This window comes from Marmota flaviventris, chromosome 13, assembly GCF_047511675.1.
Source record: "Marmota flaviventris isolate mMarFla1 chromosome 13, mMarFla1.hap1, whole genome shotgun sequence".
Lineage (NCBI taxonomy): Eukaryota > Metazoa > Chordata > Mammalia > Rodentia > Sciuridae > Marmota > Marmota flaviventris.
The window spans coordinates 98,789,007-98,813,256 of NC_092510.1; the positions used below are offsets into that span (position 1 = coordinate 98,789,007).

Below are 24,250 nucleotides of genomic sequence, written 5' to 3' on the forward strand. Positions count from 1 at the left end.
GGACTTTTAGCCTGTTAAAGGCTCTGAAAAGTCCTGGCACACCTGCCTGTGCCAGGCATGGTGGCCCAGGCTGAGGCAGGAGGACCATGAGTTCAAAGCCAGCCTCAGCAACTTAGTGAGGCCCTAAGCAATTCAGCAAGATCCTGTCTAAATATAAAAAAATAAATAATAAAAAGGGGCTGGGATAATCCCTGGAGAAAGAGGAGCATTTAGATAGATTTAGATTAAAAAAAAACCCACTGTAAAACTCATTTATCTGAGGGCTTCCCAAACATACCGAGCTCAGAGTTTCTTTTCCTAGTGACCCTGTAACATTCTTAGAAACATTACTTTGAAGCTGTACATTAGAAACCCCAGGTGGGTCTGTCAGTCCATTCTGTGCGCTGACTGCCTCCCCTGTTGCCCAGGGCCCGGCGCTGACCACGTCCACACCCTGCCCAAATCCTTCCAACAGGTCCTCAGTGTCTGACAAAATCTAATGCTCCTCTCTCCGGCCATGGCACGGCCACCTTCCCTCTAACACCCCACATCCCACTACCACCCCTCTACCCGGAGCCCCTCTTCCTCCCTCCAGCCCCACTCTGCTCCCCCTGGGAGGGGCTCTCACTCTCCAGGCACCGGGGCCGCCCAGGACCCTCCTTTGACAGGAAACCCCTCTGTTGTGGGGGTCTGCTCTGCTTCCCCAGGGAAGGGGCCACTCCAGCCACCTGCACCCACACCCTCCTGGCCGGACAGTCCAGGACTCTGCAACAGTCCTGATCCCACACCCTCTGCCCCAGCTGTTAGGTGCCAGGGACGACAGTTCGGGTGAGAGAGACCAGGTCTGGGAAGCTCTAGGGAAAGTTCTGGTCCCAGGAAGAGCGGAGCGGCCCTGCCCCAGGGAAGGCAGCAGAGGCCCGGCCGCCCGGGCTACCTTCAAAGGTGTAGAGGGCCTTGCAGGTGCCTATGGCGGGCAGGGGCTCCTCGTCATCAAACTCGTCGTCGAAGTCGGTGGCCAGCACCTTCACCTCGTTCTCCTGGCTTCGCTCCTCCGTGTAACTGCCATCGGGGCTGCTCAAGAGAGGAAGACCCGCGGCAACTATAGCGACCGCGACCGTGACGCCAGGCAGGGAGGCGCTCCCTGCCCCCACAAAGGGTTCCCACCCTGTAACGCGCCTGCCACGCTGGCATGACAGGACCCTGTGGTGGCAGAGCTCAGCCCCACTGTGGGGGGTTCACAGGGCCCTGGTATCCACATTTCCAGATGCCAGATCCAGGCACACACCCAGCGCCCCGCTCCCGCCGGGCGCCGCTCAGATACTGTACCTCTCGCGGTCCTGCGCGCAGCTGTTGGCCGTCGGGGTGCCCTGGCCGTCGTACATCCCGCTCTGCCGCCGCGCCTGCTCGCCTCGCGCGGGGAGCCGGCCTTCCACCTCTGCCAGCCAGGCCTGGGGACGACAGCCAGGACGACTAGGGCCTGAGCTCCCAAGGCGGGACAGCCACGAGGCCCCAGGCCACCAGGTCTGCACGGGCCTGTAGGTGACGGGGACCCCAAGGTGCTGCACCACTGAGCCGCATCCCCAGTCCTTTTTACTTTGGAATTTGGGATCCTCCTGCCTCAGCCTCCTGAGGATTGCAGGAACAGGACCACAGCGGGGCTCCACCGCTGGCTTTTTATCCAAGTTTCAGAGCCACATAAGGAAGCTCCTATTCACCCAATTTCCCCCCGTTGTGGCAAAAAGCACACTGGACTAGCTTTACCCTTGGGACCTAAGCAACTGTGTGGCCTTGGATGAGTGACTGACTTCTAATGCCCAACATTCAGTGCCCTGGCCCCCGGCCACTGCTGCACCTGGGTTGTCTGCTTCCTACCACCCATTCCTGAAGCAGCCTGAGAAGGGACGTTGGAGTCCACCCAGGGACACAGGAGTGACATGGCCGCTCCCTGTGTCTGCTCCAACACCTGCTTTTCCGTACCTCAAATTTCTGGGCCTCTAGTCTCAGCTTCTCTATGTTTTGGCTGACTTCTGTCAGTTTGTGATCCAGACTGGCCGGGTCTCCCATCTGCGGGTTCTTCAGGTAGACGTCTTTCATTTTGGTTATAGCGTCTCTGAAAAAATGAATGAGCAGAACATGGTCCCAGCCGCCCGGGTCCCAGGGGCCACTGTCCCCCAGGCACTTCCTCCCCACTCTTTGAAAACCAAGTGACTGGAGCTGGGGGCCGATGAGACCTGCATGGATTTGAAGGGGCTGCGGGGGCCGCTTTCCTTCTAAAACCTTTCCATGTGAATTCTACTCCCAAGGTCTGTATAATCCAGGTCTGACTTAAAATCCCAGTTGCTTTGGCTGAATAAATAAATCCCCATTGTCTTCAGTGAAGGAGAAACACCATCCAACCTGCCCCTCCCTCGACCCTAAACAGCAACACAAACAAACAACATCCAAGTATTTCCATGTGGGCGCTCCCTGCGCTGACCACAGCTCGGGCTGGCCCCCTGGTTTCCGTGGGCTGCCCTGTGCTGATCTCAGGGAGAAGCACAGCTCGTTGCTTTGCAAATTTGATGAGGAAACATTTCAGCTAGGAGACAGTGCTGCTGCTTGAATCCACAGCTGGTCATGCCAGGCAACAGAGCCTTAAAGTGCACATTCCAAAATTCCACTCCCTTCCCCAAATCCCATTTTGGAAATGGCCCCTAGGAGCCATAGTGAGGCTTCCCAAGAGCAGCCTGCAGGCCTGTTGGGGCTTCTCTAACTACTAACTAACCCTGACCTCAAGGGGCTTCCCCAGCTGCCAGCTTATCATTAAGACAGGAAAGAGAGGAAGAGGGTTGCAGCCACCTGCCTGCTCCCATCAGGCCTGGGCGGTCGGCCTCCCCCACATGGCCATTGTGAACTGTCAGCTCCTCCTGGGTTACTCTCCAGCAGAGCCTGAGGTCCACTTGGACCACCAGCCTCTTGATCTGGCTCTATTTTCTTTTTTCCCAATAGCATGCACCAATGGCCAGTGTAATAGAACTTGCTATGATGACTCCGGTGTTCTGTGTCTTTTCTCACTGGAATAGAAGCTCTCTGAAGAGCTCAATGTTATTCTAGCTTGATGTGTGTCCCCAGTGTCAGGCCCAAAGCAGATGTTCAGTAAAGACCTGTTAAATGAATAAACGTTCAATGTCATCCACCCTTATGAAGCTCTTTGCAAAACCCCTTTCTCAACCTCATGGCTCCCCTTTCACCCACTGCCCTGTTTCTCAGAGTCCTCTGAAGAGTTGTCACAATCCACGATCTTCAGTTCCCCTCCCAGTCCAGTCTCTGCTGATCAATCAAACTCTCCAAAAGCTTATCAAGTTTATAGTTTGGTTTTTTGTTTTTTTTTTTGAGCTGGGATTAAACCCAGGCCCCGCACATGATATGAAATCTCCCTACTGCTGAACTACATGCCCAGTCCCAATTTTATTGACTTTTGTTGTTGCTTTTTGTACTGGGAATTGAACCTAGGGGCATTAAACCACTGAGTTACATCCCCAGAACTCCCCCCTTTCTTTTTTTTTAATACCTTCATTTTATTTATTTATTTTTATGTGGTGCTGAGGATCGAGCCCAGCGCCTCGCATGTGCTAGGCGAGCACTCTACCGCTGAGCCACAATCCCAGCACCCACTTCCGAGGCCCTAAGGAACTTATTGATTGATACGCTGTCTCAAAATATTATATAAATGCATGGGAATATTGCATGATACCCAATAATATGTATAATTTTTATGTATCAGTTGAAGAATACATTTTAAAGAGAGTACAAAGCAAAAATTCCATTTTGTGTAAAACAGTTAATTATAGGTGTTCCTATTTTTTTATACTGTCACCATGTTTAAAAAGTGACCTGTGTTTAGGAGCTGCTCTACCAGAGATAAAGGAATTTTTTTTTTTTTGGTACCAGAGATTGAATTCAGGGGCACTTGACCCCTGAGCCACATTCCCAGCTCTATTTGTATTTTATTTAGAGATAGGGTCTTGCTGGGTTGCTTAGTGTCTCACTGTTGCTGAGGCTGGCTTTGAACTTGTGATCTTCCTGCCTCAGCCTCTGGAGCTGCTGGGGTTTCAGGTGTGTGCCACCGTGCCTGTCAGGAATTATTCTTTAAAATGCACTTTTGTGTGCAATTAGGCTGTTATTCTCTAACCAGGTTTGTTTGCATTGTTTGGTTGTATGATTAATTTTCTTCTTCTTTTGCAGTGCTGGGTTTGAACCCAGGAACTCATGAATGCCAGGCTAGTGCTCTACCACTGAGCTACAGCCCAGCCCTCGGCCCATCTCATAGAGCACTAAATCTCAAATCAACAGATGATTCACCTAACTCACTCAGAGGACAGGCAAGGTGGGAGAAGATTAATAAAGCGGTCTTTCAATCAGGATGATTAGCAAACTGCCCCGTGAGGTGTGGCGAGCTTGATTCTGAATGTGGGCAGCAGGGCCACGGGTGTGCAAGGCCTGGGGCTCAAGGCCCTGCACCGATACACAGCAAAGAAGGAATGCGCAGGACAGATGGCAAAAACAGATTTTTTTGCGTATACATTAACTTATCATCCCCAAGATCAAACTCATAAAACAGCTCAGCACCGGGCACCCGGCGGCAGCGGAGCCTCAGGCCAACTCTTTTTAGAACCCAAGAGCAGCTGGCAGCGTGCGGTGGGGCTTCCCGGGAGTTGTTTCCTAGAGACCAGCAAAGGCGACCTGGGAACGGAGCAAGGCTGCTTGTCCTCGGATAGGAGGACAGTAGATCTGACCCAAAGCTGGGTGGGGAAGGGAGGGGGAGGGAACCGAGCCTCTTTCTGTTGGTGCCAAATATTCACTTGTGATAAAAGGAGGTGTGTATTTTATTTCCAAAACCCAGAATAAAATCTGGGTTTTTATTCTTGGAAGAAAGGGAATCTCCGAGGTGAGAGTTAAGCAACAGCAGACTATGACAAAACACAGCCGAACCCGAGCTTCGTCATACATCACATCATCCACTCTACCTTTGATCCATCTCCTTTTGAATTTCTTTATTTAGTTCATCGACTTTCTGTTGGAGCTTTTTCCTTCTTTGTTCAGGGGGGAGGTTGCTGAAGTCCTCGGGGGTGGCGCCCTGCAGAGGCAAACGTGAGTGAGAGGCCAGGAAGCAGAGCGCGTCTGCGCCAGGCCACAGACACCTCGCGCAGGTGTCTGCAGATGGCTCCCCGAAGTAAGCCAAGCCTCCCCACCTCACCCGCTAGGATGCGAGGATCAGTGCATGCAGACTCTCACGACCACCCACGCTCCACGCCATGGCGGAGGTTTGGGAAAGGGAAAGAGCAACGAGGAGGGAGGGAGGGGGGGGAGAAGGCTCGGACTCCAGCGAGACGGTGAAGAACAGCTGGAGTGGAGGTGGGTGTTCCTCTCTCCTCTCTGTTTTGGTACCGGGATCGAACCCAGGGGTGCTTAACCACAGAGCCACATCTCCAGCCCTATTTTTTTAAAACATTTTTTGTGTCAATTTTATTGAGGTACAATTAGCATACAGTAAGATTTGCCAGTGTGTGTGTGTGTGTGTGTGTGTGTGTGTGGTGCTGGGGATGGAACCCAGGGCCTTGTGCATGCGAGGCAAGCACTCTGCCACCTGAGCTCTAACCCCAGCCCTCACAGCCCTATTTTGTGTTTTATTTAGAGACAGGCTCTCACTGAGTTGCTTAGCACTTTGCTTTTGCTGAGGCTGGCTTGGAACTCATGATCCTCCTGCCTCAGCCTCCAGGCTGGGACGACAGGTGTGTCTGTGGCCCTTTTTATTGGTTATTTTGAGACAGGGTATTGCTGAGTTGCTTGCAGTCTCACTGAGTTCTAGGCTGGCTTTGGACTTGTGATCCCCCTGCCTCAGCCCTGGATCACAGGTGCGGCCACCCTCCTGCTGGGGGCAGATCCTGGTGGGTCTTCCTGTGGCCCTGCCTGCAGCAGCCCTGCTGAAGTTTCTGTTTCCTTAATGTCACCCAGCGGGGCTCCCACCCACCCACCGCTTCCCAGGACCCTGCTGTTTTCCCCTGGTCCTGTGACACAGGGGGCCTCTGGTGCCTCAGAGAATGGGTGAAAAGGACAAAAGTCCACCCTCCCCTGCCGTGCTGTCCTTCTGCTGTCTCTCAGGTCTGGTCACTTTGCTGCCTTAAGGGTGGCCTCAGGGCATTTGGAGGGAGCGCCCCTCGACCCAGCTCCCCGTGCCCTGCCCTTCTCCGCGCGGCCGGCGTGCCCAGCCCGAGCCTTCTTGCTAGAAAGCTGCGGCCCGACTGTGGCATCCAGGGCTTTCCCTTAAGGGAGGCTGTTTCCACAAAGAAAGAGAAATGCAGACAGCAGAGGATAAGCCGGGAATCGAGGGAGAGATCGCACTTGAAAACCTCCATTCTTTTAAAATAAGGGCAAGGCTGGCTGGGGCTGGGTGGCAAGAGCGGGCGGATAATGTCATCCCACAATCAGGCTGGGCCGGCCAAGCAGCTTACTGGGGGCTTGTGACTGATTATGACAAAATGGCAGGGGGCCACGCTGCAAAGTGCGTGACTCAGCAAATAGCTGGCCACCAAGGCCCGTGAAGGCCTCGGCTACTGTTCTCAGACTGGCCCGTGACACACTGGGGCTCCCACTGGGGCTCCCACTGGGGTCTGCATGAGAAGGTTGGGGGAGGCCGGATTCGCGTTCCCAGCACCAAGCCAAGCAGGTTCCAGTGGACGCCCAAAAGGAGGTGAAATGAGAATCATCTTCAACATAAGAATAAAGCAGGCCTGGGGCTTCTTTCCAGACGCTGTAGCACCACCACTGGAACCCAACTGCTCTCTGCCTTTTCTAGTTCAAGCCCTGGACTAGAGGGAGACGCTGTGCTCAGCTGAACACCCACAGCAGGTCCGGTGTTCTCCAGAACTGAGACTTTCTTTTCTTTCTGTACAAGGGGCTGAACTCAGGGCGCACTACCTCTCAGGTACATCTTCAGACCTTATTATTTTTATTTTGAGACAGGGCCTTGCTAGGTTGCCCAGGCTGGCCTTGAACTTGTGGTCCTCCTGCCTCAGCCTCCTGAGTTGCTGAGATTACAGGCGAGGGCCACCGGGTTGGGTGGATTTTTTTTTTTTTTTAAAGTCAGAATTAACAACAACAACAAAAAATACGCAATGTAAGACACAGTGCTTCGGAAGTCGGGACATCAGGTAAGTGGTCACGTTTCTCCTGTTAACATTTGCTGGGCCGAGGGACGTGCCCCGAGTCCCACAGAACCCTCTGGGTGACGGGAATGTTCTATAAGAGCACCAGCCACGCAGCTGGAAGGACCATGGGCCTGGACTGTAAAGTGTGCTTAGGACAGGTGTCGGAGGTACGCAGTGTGTGCACAGCCAAAAAGGAATCGGGAGGCCACGCACACTGTACGGATGACTTACAAATAGATCTCCTGAGTGACAAGAAGCCCACAGATTCTTTAGCCAAAGCAGAACGATGAAGTGATACAGGAATGGATTCTTTTCAACTGATAAGATAGCTCATCAAATCGACCACTTAGGTCCCTTTCAATAAACAGTCTGTGCTTCTGTGTTGTTACTCGGGAACCAGTCTCGTAGCTGGGCATGGAGGTGCACACCTGTAATCCTAGTTACCGAGGAGGCTGAGGCAAGAGGATTGCAAGTTGGAGGCAGCCTCAATATCTTAGCAAGACCCTGTCTCAAAATAAAATAAAAATATGGGCGTGTGGTTCAGTGGTTAAGCACCTAACAAAAAACCAGTTCCAGTAACTGTGCCTCAAACAAATGTCAGTTGCCATTGGAGATTCAGCTTCTTCTAAACCCAAAGGAACTCAAGCTTTGTGGAAGTACCTTACAAGGCCACTTCATCCAATTAGCCCTTCAGAGCTTGGGTTCCTTTGAACAATACTCTGACCTACGATTCATTTTGCCATGCAGGAATTTTTATTTCTAACTCTGAGTCAGAAAAAATTTCTCTGCCATCTTTGGAGCAGCCCCGTTGACGGAAGCAGGCAGTACCAGGAAGGACCTGTCCTACCGGGCACACCTAGGGAGGCTGTAAGTGGCTAGAGTTCTGTGTGACGCTGATCTTGTTTCACACACTAGTTGAGCCCCACACTTGCCCCTGGGCCACTCCCTACAGGTGACACAGCCCCGGGTTCAGCAGGCTCTGGGCAGTTTGGCAATGCTTACACTTCACAGGTTTCTAGGAAGGGGTGTGGAGCCACAGCTCAGTACCTAGTGAGTAAGAGGATTTCTATTTCAAACAGATTGCCCCCAAAGGACTGCCTTCCCCATCCACAGCAGCAAAGAAACAGAAGAGGGTAGAAGGGAACCCTGCCATCTGGGGAAGGCTCCAGGTCAGTCAACTCAATTTTACCCAAATTCAACCTGCAGACAGACACGTTTCATTTTTCTTTTTAATAATTCCAATCAAAGGCTCTTGGGATTTTATTTCACAGTCTGAGATATGTTTTTATTTTATGTATTTTATTTTTTTAAATTTATTTTTTAGTTATACGTGGACACAATGTCTTTATTTTACTTTATGTGGTGCTAAGGATTGAACCCAGTGCCCCACACATGCCAGGTGAGTGCTCTACCTCTGAGCCACAACCCCAGCCCTGAGACATGTTTCTAATAAATATTTTTTTTTCTTTGTTTCTGCTAAGACGTTGAGGCTGGCCTCTAACTTGCAATCCTCCTGCCTCAACCTCCCAAGTCGCTGGGATTATAGGTGTGCACCTGCACATTGGGCAAAATATTACTATATTTTTTTTAGGGTTGGGCCAGTTGCCAAACACTGAGTCAGGCTGGAAACACACATGTGTCTACAGACACATACATGGATAAGTTACACATGAAGGTCAGCACCGTAGACTGCCCTGGGCCGGCAGCAGCAGTGCCCCCACTGTGCTGGTCTGATTCCTGGCTAACCGGCCAGTCCCCTGCTGTCCACGACTCGAGGATGTTCTCACCTGTGGCATTTGGCAAGATCGTGTAGCCTTTACCCATCACTGAAGCAGAGTTATGGGTTACGTTGGTTAAGCGTTTCTTTTAATAAATTTAATGATTAGTCTGCCCGTTTACCAGAGCAGAGGAGGAACAGCACAGGACAGGGCTTAGGAGGGTCTCGGCACTGTCCGGAAGGTCACCCCGTGGCCTTCAAGTCAGCTCTGCGCGAGACTCCAGCATGTCCACAGGGCGCCTTCCCTTCTCCAGGCGCCTGGAACCCGAGCAGGCGGGTCGCTGCTGCGAGTCCCTTCGGGTTCCAGTGTCTCTCAGCTGCTTCCTCAGCTTTAGGAGGGGAGCATCTTTCACTTAGTAAATTTGCTTTTGTTCCATAATGGTCCAATAAGTGCCCCCCTCCAATTTTGGACATTCCCATAGAGAGCTCACCACCATGTCACCCTCTTAGGGCCCCAATGACACAGAGAACCAAATCATGGGTTAGGTATTAATTTCCTTAGCAACTGGAAGAGATTAAGACCACCACTATTAGGCCCCGGACCTCATGCCCACAGGTCAAGAGCTCCCAGGAGGAACGGAAGGAGCAGTTAATCTGGGGGATCCGGAGCGAAGGCCCCGCCTCCGCCACGCACCCAACACCTGATTAGATCAGGACATGCACGGGGCGTTGTGCTTACCAGCTTGAGAGAAAGCTTCCCGTGAAAATTGAAGAGGTGACAGGGAAAAAGAGAGAGAGAACAACACATCAGAACAGGAGGCCCGGCCTGTGTCCACATCACACACCACAGATTCACCCGCGGGCCGCGAGGACGACCTGCAGCGGATCTGTGCAAAGGTTCACAAGAGGGTCTGACCCCAGCAAAGCTTCTCCTAGCTGCTGCAGCAATGGCAGAGGCAGAGGCTTAAAGGAGAGTTTCTGCTACAGTCGGCATTGTCCCTCGGCCTGGGTACGGATAGCAAGCTTGTACTTGGGGACATGTAGGATGATGGGGGAAAAAAACAGCCACAGGGCCAACCCCGCCCCACGGCTTTGCACAGGTCTTATAAAGTCTATTCTTATCACAGGGGACTCGAATGGACGTGAACCTTGGCGTTCTGTAAAGGCGTGAAGGGGAGCTCTGAACTTAGTGAGAGGGAAACAAGGATTAGAAATTGTTCTATGAAATGACCTGCAGGAGCCAGTCCCTGTGTTCTAGAGAGCACAGGGACAATACCAGAGCCCCAGTTACCACCTCCTGCCAGGGGAGGGGTCTTCTGGCCTGCCAGCGCTGTCCACATGGACTATGAAGCCTCGGGAGAATTACTGGGAGTTGCCGAGGGGTGCTCCTGACTACGGATCCCTGACGATCATCAGGCCACGGCAATGCAATCCTGCTGTGCCTGGAGACTGGGGAGGGACAGGGATTACTGGGCCCAAAACAGATAAAAGGGTGTCACCAAATTGGAAAAAGAACATGGTTCTGCATTCAAGGTGCATGGCCGAAAGTGGCCCTTGGAGAGTCCAGTGCATGATATTTCCTCCGTGGCTATCAATTCTCCAAGTTGAGGCAACTGGTAGTAGGACCCCAGAATAATTTGGAGACAAAGTACCAAAGAAGGTGCCCTTTGATTTTAAATGGGTGGTTACTCAGGTTTTTAAGATGCAATCCTTAAGATTGACTGAACGCTGACACTTCTTTGTAAATAGGCAATAACTTTGATGAGCAAGACAACTTTTGAAGGAAAGAATTAAAAGCCTCTCCAGGCACAGGTGACAGGTGACCTCTGTCTGACAGGGACTAGTGACGCTCACCGCCCAAGCCTCCTGGAGCCTTGGCCCAGATCCGCTCACGGTGACCTGAGCTGGTCACACGCAGACAACACTGAGGGTGCACACGGAGACTTTCCAAACAGCTCTCTCGGGAGCCCTGGGGCGCACGCGGCTTCCCGACTCTGTCTGGCGGAGCTCACTCAAGGCACGGACACTAGGACTGGACGCGCTAGTCGCCCTCAACTCAGCTGCTCCTGTCACTTTCGTTCTTAAGGGTTCCCAAGACAGACTTCTAACCTCAAAACTACATCGTCGGAAGATTACTACCTCCTAATAAAAAGAGACGGACAGGATCCAACTTGGATCCCGGCAGAAACCGGAAATACCGAGTCCCCAGAGTCGACGGGAAGCGCTGTCGGGACAGGGACCTCCGTTGAAGGATGATCAACTGGTTTTCAGTCTTAATTTTGTGAGTCAGCCAATTAGTTCCTCGAAATCAGAGACTGACCGTCAGCTAGGAGAAGGACTTTAAAGGCTTCACCCAGTGCATTGCCAGGCATCTGAACGACTCAGAAGCTGTCCCTTTCAGGCGACCAAGAGCCTCGGAGCCAGAAGCATCAATAACACATGAGGGAACACAGCGCCGGCAGAGCCCATGTGTTATTGGACAGTCACAGGTACTAACCTCAAGAACAAGGAGAGGGGACGGTGAAAACCGCTCGTGAGCACGTGTATTTAAGGAAAGTCCTTCCGCTAGTGTGTGGCTCACGCTTCGTGGGCTTTTTTCGTCCCAGCTTTAGGGCATAAACTCCCGAGGGATCTGTTTGTTAGAAACCCGGCCCGTGGGTGATTGAGCCACGGGATGGCCACCTGCCAGAGCACCGCGTCCGCGACCACGCTCTGCGGCTGCGTTTTAATGGGTGAGATTCTGTGGCGAAATCATACCCGGTGACATCTCAGATGGCAGTCACCATCCCTTTAAAGATTTTGCCAGAACTAGAATAAAAAGGGGGGAACCCAACGAGAGGAGTCTGCAGCTTTTCCCCTGCAAAGCTTTTCGGAGGAAGCAGCCGTGGAATTCATACGATCAGGCTCTTCCCCGCCCGGCCAGGTCTCCTGACGGGGCATTGCATTTGGTGGTGTAGAAGCATTGCGGGTACCCTCGGGTCCCAGCCGTGGTCCTGTCCGTGGGGTTAGTGGCTGTGCCGTGACTGCGTGACCTGCCGCCACAGTTAAACTTACAACATAGTCCCTAGCCTCAAAGGCATACGTGGGTTTCCCTAGCGTCCTCTTCATGAGTTCTTTGTGTAAACAGAGAGACTGAGCCTGCCAATGACCAGCAAGAAAACAAGATAAAATAAACAAAATTAAAGTAACCACAAGATTGTTCAACCAACAAACGATTGGTATGGCTTTTCAAAATCTTTTGATCATCTTTGATGCTACATTTCCATACAACTAACTCTAAAATATGGGGGGGGGGGAATGTCCATATTTTAGATATAAAAGTCCCTTGCACAGGCCAGGAGAAGAAATCTTCATTTAAGACCAAAAAATTACACTTTGTAGATTATAAACCAAGGATAGATGACTCTCTGGCTTCATTTTTCTTTGACTTACGTGAAGATGAGACAATAGTTAAATGTCTGTGGCATACCAATCTTTGAAGATGCTCAGAAAAACAAAATTTTCTTATATAAACGCCAATGGCTTACAACAACAACAAAAATTCTATCCTGTTTCATTATTCAGAAACAGAATCGGTTATGCTAAGAAACGTCTGCCCAAGAGCCATTCTCTCTGACAACTGAATCAGCGATTGAGATCTGAACCCAAGGACTGCAAAACGGGAGAAATCAAAAGACATCGGGAACCACAGATTTGTTATTCTCGTAGGATACTTTTTCTAATGAAATCATCTTTGGTAGGACAGTCTCAAGTTAAAAGAGGAGAATAAATAAAATGACAGAGACTTCGCCACCTCAGTCCTGAGGCTGTGGGTGTCCTTTGGGGACACTGGGCACCTTCTATGCTGAGATGGCTTTGAAGTCAAATCCATTTCCCAAACTTTAGGTTTACATGTTTTGTCTGAACGTCCTGGTATTTCCTTTTTCTTTTACTTTCTTTCCTTTTTCAGTTTCTTCCTAGAGGAATGAGAGGACAGCAAACATGACCCTCACTAAAAATAGTCTGACCAAAATGAGGAAGGAAAACCATTTCTTTACCAGTGCTTCCAGTGCGTATGTGTGTGGTTTGCCCTCAGGAAAGAAAAAAACTAACAGACACTCGCTGAGCACAGATGTGAAGAATAAGAAATAAAATTCATTTTGCTGATTATGATAAAAAAAAAAAAAGAAAAAGGATTTTCCTTTAAGTCATCAAAATAAACCAGTTTCCCGTTCCACTGTTTGGTTGTTAAGTATGTCTTTTCTAGCTACCTTTTTCTTTTACTTAGGAAAAACTGATGTCCTTGGGTCTTTCCCTCCACTTACTTAGGGATACCATGACACAGATTCAGAAGCCATCTGCAGAGAGACGCAGGTACACACGCAGGGGACCATCGAGAGTCCCAAGCCAAGGGCAGACTCTCCAGCTGCAAAGGCAGTGCACTGCGTCTTGGTGAAGGCCTCGGAAGTGCAGCAATGGGTGAGGTGTCACGGACTCAGAGGTTCGTGGCCCAGCTCGCCTCACATGCTGGGGGCGCGGCCACGGGCGGAGAGAGATCCCAACCAGCCTAAGCAGCCCGGGAGCTGCCGATTCCTCAGCCAGCCCCAATAACAGAGCTCAACTCTGTCCGTCCGCCATCCACTCCCAGAGCCACACTCACCTTCAACAGTGCCCCTGGACAGCTTCAGGATATCAGATTTCTAGCTCATCATTTGATATGCGGGGGAACCTTAAAGCAATCTAATTCCAAATTCTGTGCACAAAACCTTGAGATTCTCTCATTAAAAGAACTCTACCTATAAAGAATTGTTGTTTTTGTCCCTTATTATAATAGGTAATAGCCTAGTTATCAATCATATATCTGACTATATACACACACATATATACTTATGTATTTTAACTTTCTTTTTACATAGAGTACTTGTGTAGACTCAGAGGAATATGGACTGTGAGGTTAATGGTTAACTACTGTTATTCTCTGACAGGTATCCAGCACATTGATTCAAAATCTGAGCAGGACACTTGTCATCCCGAAGCAGTTTTTCTCCAGAATCTCTTCCTGTGCCCATGTGACCCTCCAGAGGAAAGGCCAGAACGTTTGCAGGTTTAGTTCAGCACTCTGCTGGGCCTGCCTTTACCTGCAAGGCCTCCCACTCTGGCTCTGGGTGACCTCACTATCAGGCACAGTATGAAAAGAAGTGACCCAACTGTCCATCAACTGGAGGTCCCAGGGGAAGGGGAGAGTGAAATCACGTTTGTCCAATCAAGCCTTCCGTTCCAGCCGAGTTTCAGCTCCCCAGGGACCGGATCAGAAAACCCTAGTGCATTTGTCAGTGCACTAAATATGGATGTATGGATATTTCATTATAAGAGATTTCATTATAAGAGACATTTGGGAAAGCATCGGACTAGACCTACCCTTTGCTTTTATTTGGAGGCCTCCGATTACTTTGATCTTTTTTCATAAGCCAAACGGGAATGTAGGTTGGATTAGAACATCAGGTCCCGGGGCTCAGACACACGAAATCTCAGTTAGAATGGCAGACCTGAGCTTTAATAAGAGCCTCTGATGCCTCAACCACATTCTGACCGTGTGGCCGTGGAATCTCAGACTCTGTAGGCAGATCCCTGGCTTCAAATCCTGGCTCCACATGTCCCTAATTTCACCTCTTTCTGCCTCGATTTCCTGGACAGCAAAGTAGGCAAATATCATGTCTAGAGGGGTTGAAAGGTGAGCGTTCTCAGAGCACCCAGGAATGCCACTGGCAGCCAGGAGAAAAGCAGGTCGAGCGCCCCGACCTGAAGTGCTCCCACTAGAGGTGGCTCAGGCTCCACATTTTCCCCCCAGGCTTTGAAATATTGCATATTCTAAGACATAATGAGACATCCTGCAGAGGGGACCCAAGTCTAAAACTGAAATCCATGTGTGTTACGCATACATCTTATACATGTAGCCTGAAGGGACAATATTTCTAGGGTGCTTATGGCTTTTTGGGGTGCTGGGGAAGAAACACAGAGCCTCGAGTGGGCCAGGCAAGTGCCCTCCCCCAGAGCCACCAGCCCCTGCACCTGGGTGGTCAGCTGGGAATCTTCACCCGCAGGGCCACGCGGCCACTCAGAAAGCTCCAGAGTTGAAGCACTGGGTGACTGACTCTCGGGTCAGCGATGCCCGACCCGCGCTGTGCTGGCCTTACCCGACTCTCACAACTCACTGACACTGCTAACGAAACCACTGCCGTGACATTTCCCCTTTGACCCCGAGACACAGCTCGAGAGAAGTGGCTCTGTTCCACGTCAGTTCAGGAGTTACTAAGCAAATATTTTCTGACTCTACGGCCACTTCCAATTCCTCATCTCACACGTGGTTAGTTTTAGAAACAGAACGGTTCCCTTTTTTGGTGAAATCAAGGTGAAAATGTAACAACTTAGAGACTTTCAAGGGGAAGTGAGGAAAATCCTTTTGAAATGCACTGGACACAGGAAGTGCTGGGGGGCTTTCTCTCTCCCTCTCTGTTCTGTCTCCTCCTTTCCTCCTCTTTCTGTGCTTCTCTCCTTGAACGAGCCCTGATTCTCTCACCTGTTTTCTTCTTTCTGTTTTTGTTGTTACGGGAAAACACAACGAATTCATTCACAAACAGATAAGTTAGGCAGGACACAACGAGCCGACAGTGCGCCAGAGAGACAGGACTCCGGAGCGGAACTTACCCCACGCTTTAGGCTCCTGAAGCAGTGGATTTTGGGTTTGGAGATCATGAACTCGTTGAAGCGATGGGAGAGGGGTTCCTTTTGCTGCTTGGGAGACTGGGGGCCGTTGGGAACAGCAGAGGGTGAGGCAGAGGCGGGGGGAGGAGGGGGAGGCTGATGGGGGGATGTTAAGAGGGACACAAGCTACGTGTGAGAGATGCAGCAGTGACAGAGTAAAACCAGAAAAAGAAGATAAGACACAAAACAAAAATAAACATCAAACGGCATTTGAAATCCAAAGCAAGTCAAACACAAACCATTAAATATTTAGGCCATGGTCCAACAGAAAGCAGGAAGGAATGTCAAATGAAGGACAGGATGGAAGGGAGAGGGTTAGTCCGTGGCGCGCAGAGGCGAAGCAGAGGCACCGAGGGGAAGCCCGTGCGCGGCTCGCATGCAAACTACGGCTCTCAATGGTTACTCCAAAACCGGCTTAGGGCGGAAGGGGAGATGTGTCTACACCACCTAAACTAACACAGCTTGATGGGAGAAAATGAAAGGCCTTGATGCCAAGGTCTTTCTAGAATTAAACGTTCAGTCCCTCTAAGGTTAGCCGTGGAGCCGCTTCCGTCTAAGCTTATGCGGAGGGAAACGCTGTCATGCACCTATGTTACCACACTACGGAAAGAAAATGGAGAATGTTCATGGAGACACATGTTAACGGGGATTCAAAACCCAGTTATTGCCCAGGGCCACAGGTTTAATCAGACGTGCTGCTAATGGTTATAGAGGTGGCGTCCTCACCCCCGCGCAGGTACCCAGCAGCCTCGGGGGGGCTAGGAGTGAAAGGGCAAATGCACAGGGAGAGGGTCAGTAATCTGTTAGTGTGGGTGACACGGTACAAGTGAGAATGCGTCTGAAATAAGACAGCGGGCCATGGCAGCACTACCACCGACAGCAAGGCGGACCGGATCTAAAGTAGCACTCTAGATTTTTTTTTTTCATTCTGAAACTACAGATTTAATATTTTAATTTATTTTTAAACCTAAAGTCCAAATCTCCACACTTTAACAAATTCATTTTGCACTGGGTCCAAACCACCAGTACCTTATTTTTCTTGATGAACGGCCATAGCTTTCCTTTGGATTTGCCGCCAAATTTGAGCTCGGGCTTGCCATCTCCTCTGGAATTCGAGAGGCTGTTGTCGGACACGGTGCGTTTCATGGGCTGCGTGTAGTCCTCAAATTCAATGTCTCCGGGGGGCTCAAAACCCGACTTATAAGCTTCTATTACCAGCTGTGAATCCTGAAATCAAACCACAGACACATCAGCCACGCACAACAGTCCCACCCGGGAACCCCGGCGCCCTCATACGACGGGATCTACAGAAACCGCGCTCCATCTCAGACTTCCAGGCACTTCTCCACCCTGGAGGAACAAACCGAGTTAAAAACTACATTGTGAAAAGCAGGGGAAAAAAAAAGGAAAGAAAGAAATCCACGGGCCATGATTATGCAATTCCCTTGATAAACAGAGTAACAGAAAAACCTGGTTCCGGCAGAAGCTCTGGAAGCGATTCAGCACGCGCTGGCCAAGGCTGGAAGAGACCGTCTGGTTTCTCAGGTCACTGGGTTCAAAGACACTGATCTAGAGCCTGGTGTTCCCTGGTGTAGATATTCGCCCACTAGAACACGAGCCCTCTTCTGTGACCTCTCTACTGCATTCCCAGCACCCGATGGTCCCAGGGGATCCCGGGGGGCAACAGGTGTTTGCTGAATAAATCAATGAACCGAACGTACACTCCACGGCGTGAAACTGTGGGTTCAGCAACTTCCCAGGGAGCCCAGAGCCAGACGGCGGAGACACAGTGTAAAGAAGTCACAGCCCAAGCGTCTTGAGCACCGTGCTATAGATGGATGGACTGGCAGATAATGACAGGTGGCAACCCAACTCCGTGACCTTCTGATTTTTTAAGGAAAGATAACAAGGGTGAGCTCGGGTTCTTAATGAGATGGGTTCAGCTGGCCATCGCTCTTCTAGCTTATCCTTAAAGTGCAGGTGAGTCGCGCTCCTGACAGACTTCCAACCACAGTCACCTGCCTTCTCAGTCCTAAGAGCTGACTGGGCACACTGCCCCCGGACAACAGGCTTCACTGCTTGGCCTCCTGAACAGCAAGAGGTAGCTGTGTGACTAAGTTTGGCCTCTGAGACAGAGGCAGAAGTGCACTGTGTGATCTTAGGAATTCTTCTTAAGGCAGTGGCATGAGCCTGTCTCTGGATTCTGTTTTCTGAAATTTGGATGTGATGGCTGGAGCTCCAGGTGCCATACTGGACCATCAGGTAGAAGGTCACATCATTGTGAGCACAACAGCAAAACTGGGAGCTTTGCATCCTCTGATCCCATCTAAGTAATTATTAAAGTGTTTCCTCCAACTGCAACGTCACTTCCTGATAAAGTACCTGTCCCCTAGTCCCGTGCCGGTGCTTCCTACCATTCTTTCCTACTTCATCTCTCCCAAAATGCTTGTCGTGTTTACAGTTCCACACATGTTCTCACTTACAGCAGTGCCTGGCACTTGTTAGAAATAAACAGAAGGCAGTGGCGGGCTTCAGAGCAAAGAGCACAGGCTGGGGGGGGTCTAATGGACACATTTTGAAAGGGACCTGGGCAAGACTGTAACCACTTTGGGCTCAGGGTTCTTCTCAGTAGGTCAAGCTGGGGACGACAGGCATGGAATAAGGCAGGGGTTCAGTGACACTCAGTGAACCATGTTATAAAAGCACCACGGAGCCAGGCGCAGTGGTCCACACCCACTATCATCCCAGTGATCGAGGAGGCTGAGGAGGAAGGACCCCGAGTTCGAGGACAGCCTCAGCAACTCGGCAGGACCCGGTCTCAATATAAAACATTGGCCTAGGGCTGGAGATGTGGCTCAGTGGCCGAGCACTTATTTAGCATGTGCAAGGCCCTGGGTCCGTCCCAGCATGCACTAAAAACATGTAGACAGGAACCTTGGATTTAGCAACAAGAACATGAGAAATGATTCTTAGTGACGCGGTGGAAAAAGAGGCTCCTATAATGGGGGAAAATTCTAGAATCCAGTGGTGGCTCATCATTTCCCAGATAAAACTAAGCAAGGAACACATCACTCAGACAGACTCTGGCAAAACCTTGGCTGAGGGAAGTCTCCCAGCTCCTAAGAGGAGACCTTAACATCAGGTTCCTTAGATCTTCACCGCTGCCAGATGCCTGTGAGGAGCCAGACCCACAGAGGGCGTCCATGGTGGAAGGCAGTGCTTCCCGGCTCCACGGCGCCCTCACCCTTTGAAAGACCCCGGACGTCATTCCCTGGTGATTACTGAGATGTTCACAGGGTGATCACAGGAAGCCTCATGAAGAGTATTTTTTTTTTTAATAGATAAAACCATCAAAGAAAGGTTCAGCTTGGAGGGACAGTCGCATCACATCTGGGGAAACGCCTTGGCATGCGCAGTGGGGGCACCAGTTATTTAGGAGCACCGACAACTTTTCCCTAAGAATTCAGCTGCTGTCGTGGAAGGAGGAGCATCAGACTCACTGTATTAACAAAAGGGAGACGGAGAAACCCTGAATCACGACAAGACACAGAAGAAACTCCACCCACCTCCAGGGAGCCCTCTCCCACCGACTGACGGGTCCCAGGTCAATGTTCCTAATGAGAGGATCTTGCCTCCCAGGGGAGGCCTAACTATGTCCCTTGTCACAGCTGGGGGACCACCACTGGCGTCTGGTGCCAAGTACCCTGACAACCCCCACAAATGCCACTTACAGATTTTCTCAGCCAAATGACAAGAAAATACTTCGACTTAATCCTGTAACATCACCACCGTCAATTCACCATGACAATGTGTTTTCTGAAAAAGGGATCAGAGCCCGGTCCACGCCACGGAGGGGCCACCTCGACAGCTCCCCGGGAGGGCTGCTGTGGGAGAGGCCTGGCCACAGAGGAGGTGGCCCTGGCAGATGGAGGGGCCCTGTAGCGGAACCACAGCATGTCACTGTGAACAAGCCCAAAGCCCACTGCTTACGTTCTTCTGGTTGATGGCCTCGGCCGCCTTCACTATCCCGTCCAAGCACTTGCCGATGATGGGGATCACCTGCCGGTCCACCTCGGCGTATGTCTTCATGGACTCCCCGATCCTCACGATCCGCCTTTCCTCCATCTCTTGGATTTTCTGCAACGTCAGAGTGTGTTTAAAAAAAAAAAAAAAAAAAAAAAACTCGGTCCCTGAGATTCAGGGAAGTTGTTTTGGGCAACACTGTTACCTAAAATAAATCCTCTAGGGGAAAGGCCTGGAGGTCATATGTACTGTGCCTCTATACTAGCCGGCTGTATACACACCTGATAAACTGTTAGGCGGCCAAGTGTGTACTTCGCACAATTCCATTCCATTTCAACAAGAGCCCGTCGTGGTAGTTAATTATTAACATCATTTGGTAACACGCTTCAAACGCCTTCTCCATTTTTTTTTTTTTAGTACTGGGGATTGAACCCAGGGGCACTTGATCACTGAGCCACATCCCCAGCCCTTTGTCATCTAGAGGCAGGGTGTCACTGAGCCGCTTCGGGCCTCACTGAGTTGCTGAGGCTGGCTTTCAACTCGTGATCCTCCTGCCTCAGCCTCCCGAGGCGCTAGGATTACAGGTGGGTGCCACCGTGCCTGACACGTCTTCTGCATCTTTGATCCCCTATTTTACTCTAGACCAAGAAAAGCTCAGCCCGTGGCTGTCTCAGTGTAACACAGGCTGGAGTAGAACTAGTGTCCCTTCCTTCTGCCATCCGGGGTTCTCGTGTGCTGTGGGTGTAGATGCCAACAAGCAAGGCTTATGTTTCCCTACATCTAGGTTTGAAGTCATGAAAGATTCCCCAAATGGAAGAGCATGTACATATCTTTTCTGATATGTGTGTGTGTGTGTGTGTGAGAGAGAGAGAGAGAGAGAGATTAGGGCTAAGTGCCTGCTCTGCCAACACTTTCCCACTGAGCCACACCCCGCCTTCTCTCCTCACTTTTGACAACCTAAAGTAGCCAAAAGAAAACAATCAAAAGGAAAGAATTGTTACTGATTCAAATCCTACAAGTGTGTGGATGTACGCTGTTTTCTTAAGTTGGCATTTTTTGTAGGTAGAATGGTTCTTGTAGCAAAGAACTAAAATGGTCCTTTTAGTTAAGACTGGCACACAAGCACACGCACTCGTGTGTACACACACACACACACACACACACACACACACACACCAACTGTAGGCACAAAGGGGGTTGGCCAAGGCAACTCGTTAGTCTTGAGAGTAATATGACATCTCCTTGCCAGGGGCAGTGGTGCATGCCTGTAACCCAAGTGGCTTTGGGGACGTGGAGGGCGAAGGCAGGAGAATCACAAGTTTGAGGCCAGCCTCAGCAACTTAGCAAGGCCTTGAGCAAGCTAGTGAGACCCTGTCTCAAAATAAAATACAAGAAGGGCTGGGAACATGGCTCGGTGGTTAAGCGCCTCTCAGTTCAATTCCTGGCACCAAAATAAATAATTAAAAATAAATTACATCTCGTTCTTATTGCTGGCCAGTGCTTGACCTATGATTCTAAAATTGACTCACTGGACATCAAATTACAGAAACACTTAGAGCACAAGCCCAGCGGTCCGATTCCAAGGCGACATGTTTGCACCCAGAGCACGCGAGACGCAGGAGGTCCTGAGGCCCCACCTGGAAGATGCTGGGGATGTGGGTGTGGTAGTACTCGTGCTGCTCCTGGTTGAACTTCTGAAGGCTCGATGAGTAGTCTGCCTTGCTGTCCTCTGCCATCTGGTGACGTATCTGAGCTTGCTGCCGCGCCTGAGGGCCAAAATGAGGACACACTCACGTTCATGCATTAAAAAGAAGGAAAAAGACCTTGAACTGCACACCGTAGCCGAAGTCACCCCAAGTGGCTGGATTTCTCAAGTGCTGTTTTTTTAAAAATCTTGAACATGAATCTACTTTAGGTGAATAGCGTGCACCCCAGTGTCACAGACCCCACTCCGTGGCTCACCGTGGCTCGCAGGTGCAGGTTTGACCAGTGCTCCCTCCCTATGGTCTGCTTTTGGGCCAGTTCTCGTTTTCAGGTCACCCGGGTGACTCCTGTGGGAACCTCGGCTCACGTGTGTGTGTATAGACATCAAATGTGCATTTGTTTTAAATTTTGGAGGAGGGGAGCAGGAACCCCTACATTAGAGTCTAATTCCCACAGGTTTCATGAACTAAGAAAGCACGGGAACCTCTGAGACTGCGGACCCGAAAATGCTTCACCTGTTTTCAGTGCCTACGTTCAAGAAGCAATAATAACGCACCTTGTTCTGCTTTCTACGGCTTTTCTTGGGTGGGGGTGTGCTACTTTGTGTTTTATCATTTTACTTTCTTAAAAAAAAAATTAATAGGACACTTGATAAGTGTGAACCGGGTGCGGTGCCTCATGCCCCTGGTCCCGGCGACGCAGGGCTGAGCAGGCGGGTGGCTGAGCCCAGGAGTTGGAGGTGCCTGGGCAGCACAGGGAGACCCGGGCTCAAGAAACGAACACACATTGCTAAAAAGAACCAACAAAAACCAACATATACATCGTCTGTGGGAAGCCATCCTGACACGTGACTGGGCGACTCCCGTTAAGGGTCTGAGGCTTCTGGCTGTGTCGGAATTTTCCCGGCCCTTTCCTGATGAGAGAACCCGTCCGTGTGGGGGTGTGACTGACCACTGACCCCAGGGGCCCAATCACTGACCCTGACCTTGGAGTGCAGTCCCCCCTCAACCTTCATTGGATGGAATTATCCCCTGAATTTCTTGTTCCCCAATAAAAGGCTACTCCCTGGCGTGTTCACTCTCTCTCTCTCCTGCTAGCCCTGAGTAATCCTTGCTGCCCTGCTGGGCGGTTAGAGGTCGGAGCCAGAGAGGGGAGCCGTCTCGGACCTGGCAATAGAAATAAGGTAACTGTGTCTGTGTGTTTTATTTCGATCTCTTCTAACTAACTTTATGCCTAGAACCTCATTAATGAAACCATTGCGCAGGCCGCGTGGTAGAATCGTCACTCTCTTTCAATCCATATTTTGGTTGATCGCATACTTGTAAAGGAAGGGTAGCCGTTTACAAGTGGCAGAATGGATTCTGGTGTGTGTGATGGGAATGGGACCCGGGACCTCCGGGGCGCCCGGCACTGGCCACCACGGAGCGACACCCCCAGGCCCAGGAGGATTTTAAAGCTCAAACCAGACGGTGTGCCCACCCTAAGGCATCCCCGCACAGGAGCCGTGGTACTCCTACCAAGAAGTGCGACGCACGCAGCCTTTAGAGGTGATTTGCTAACACCATCCCGTGACACTGACCCAATCCGGGGTCCCCTGGCAGAAGCCCACCCCCTGCCTGACGGAGCCGGGCTGGGCTGGGCCTGGCGGGGGGCCTGGCAAGCTCTCTCTGGGCCAAACGCAGCAGCAGGAGAGGCTCTGCTCCAGCACAGCTGCTGTCTGCCTGTTTTAATTTTGTTTCACTGAACAAATACGACATAGGATTCAGACCAAGAGTGAAAGAAAGCACACACAAAGGAGGTTCAGACGTGAACGCACAGAGGAAGCGCTCAAGCCGTCGGCCCCACTTTCTGTGTGACGCAGGCACCGGCTCAGGCGCCCTCCCCTGGGGGGACCTGGAGCCCACTTCCACCAGGCAGTCCCCGTCTGCAGACCGCAGAGAGCCAAGGTGGCGATTCACAGTTACTTCCTTTATCTTCTTCCCTCTTCAGACATCACACTTCTTGAATGAAGGTGACAGTGACAATGTTTCCCATCAGTTTCCTTATTATCTGGGGCATTTGGTTGGTGAGGCCAGAGGGCCTCTCACTTTTATCGACTTCTCATTCTTGGCTTGTTCCTACTCTTTGTTGGTGGCCTGTGACTCCCTTCCTGGCCATATGCTGTGGCTTCCGTTCCTACTCGTCTACCAGTAATGGAAGAATCAAGGCCCCAAATGCTCATCTCCACCTACCTCCAAACCCCCACCCGGGTGCGCGGTGGCTCCTCCGTTGAAACAACAGCTTCCCCTCTGTGAATGCCATCTGGCCCTTTACAAAAGGCACTTTTAACTCCTTCAACGACCTTTGGTTTCATCATTTATCATTTTGCTCCGAATATTAAAAAAACAAAACAAAACAAAAAAAAAAAAAGGGAATTCCCACCCAGACCTCAAACTTCTAAAACCCTCTCCGGCTCGTTCCACACCTTCCTCAGAAAGCCCCAGAAACTCCACAGGGGAGTCTCCTCCCCTCTTCTGTAAGGAACAGGGCGACTGAGGAGAGAAGCAAGTCCCGCTTAGTTTGGAGAAGTGATTCTCCTTTGTGGAATTTTACAACAGCCCAAGTTCTGGAAGAGATTCAGGATATCATTGTATATGATATGTATAAGTGTACACAAGCGCACACGCACACGCGCACACACACACACACACTTGAGCAGACTGTAGCTCCCTGGTGATAAACCCACTGTGGCTGCGTGGCATATTTTCCTGAGCGCCAACCAGAGGTCCTTGGCACCGTGTGGGTGGGAATGACTCTGCTCTCCTCCTCCTGGCCCCCCACTAGCGGTCAGCTTCCCTGTGTAATTGCTTTGTAAGCTCCTTAGCTCTCAGGAGTTTCTCAGTGCCCTTTACCCAGCCTG

General features: G+C 50.8%; 1 protein-coding gene across 7 annotated transcripts in view; it reads right to left on the reverse strand.

The window, feature by feature from the left end:
- Positions 1 to 24,250, reverse strand: part of Fnbp1 (formin binding protein 1) — a 105,573-nt gene that overhangs the window by 7,773 nt on the left and 73,550 nt on the right. For 2 of the 7 annotated variants that reach the window (XM_071601052.1, XM_071601050.1), the window contains exons 7-14: positions 21,285 to 21,413; positions 19,615 to 19,761; positions 16,654 to 16,851; positions 15,568 to 15,750; positions 4,986 to 5,095; positions 1,957 to 2,089; positions 1,306 to 1,427; positions 914 to 1,053 (exon numbers count right to left, since the gene is read on the reverse strand). In XM_071601052.1, the coding sequence (XP_071457153.1) occupies positions 914 to 1,053; positions 1,306 to 1,427; positions 1,957 to 2,089; positions 4,986 to 5,095; positions 15,568 to 15,750; positions 16,654 to 16,851; positions 19,615 to 19,761; positions 21,285 to 21,413 (1,162 nt within the window). The remainder of the gene's footprint in view (positions 1 to 913; positions 1,054 to 1,305; positions 1,428 to 1,956; positions 2,090 to 4,985; positions 5,096 to 15,567; positions 15,751 to 16,653; positions 16,852 to 19,614; positions 19,762 to 21,284; positions 21,414 to 24,250) is intronic. The other 5 variants (XM_027942860.3, XM_027942866.3, XM_027942851.3 and 2 more) reach the window with 3 other exon arrangements.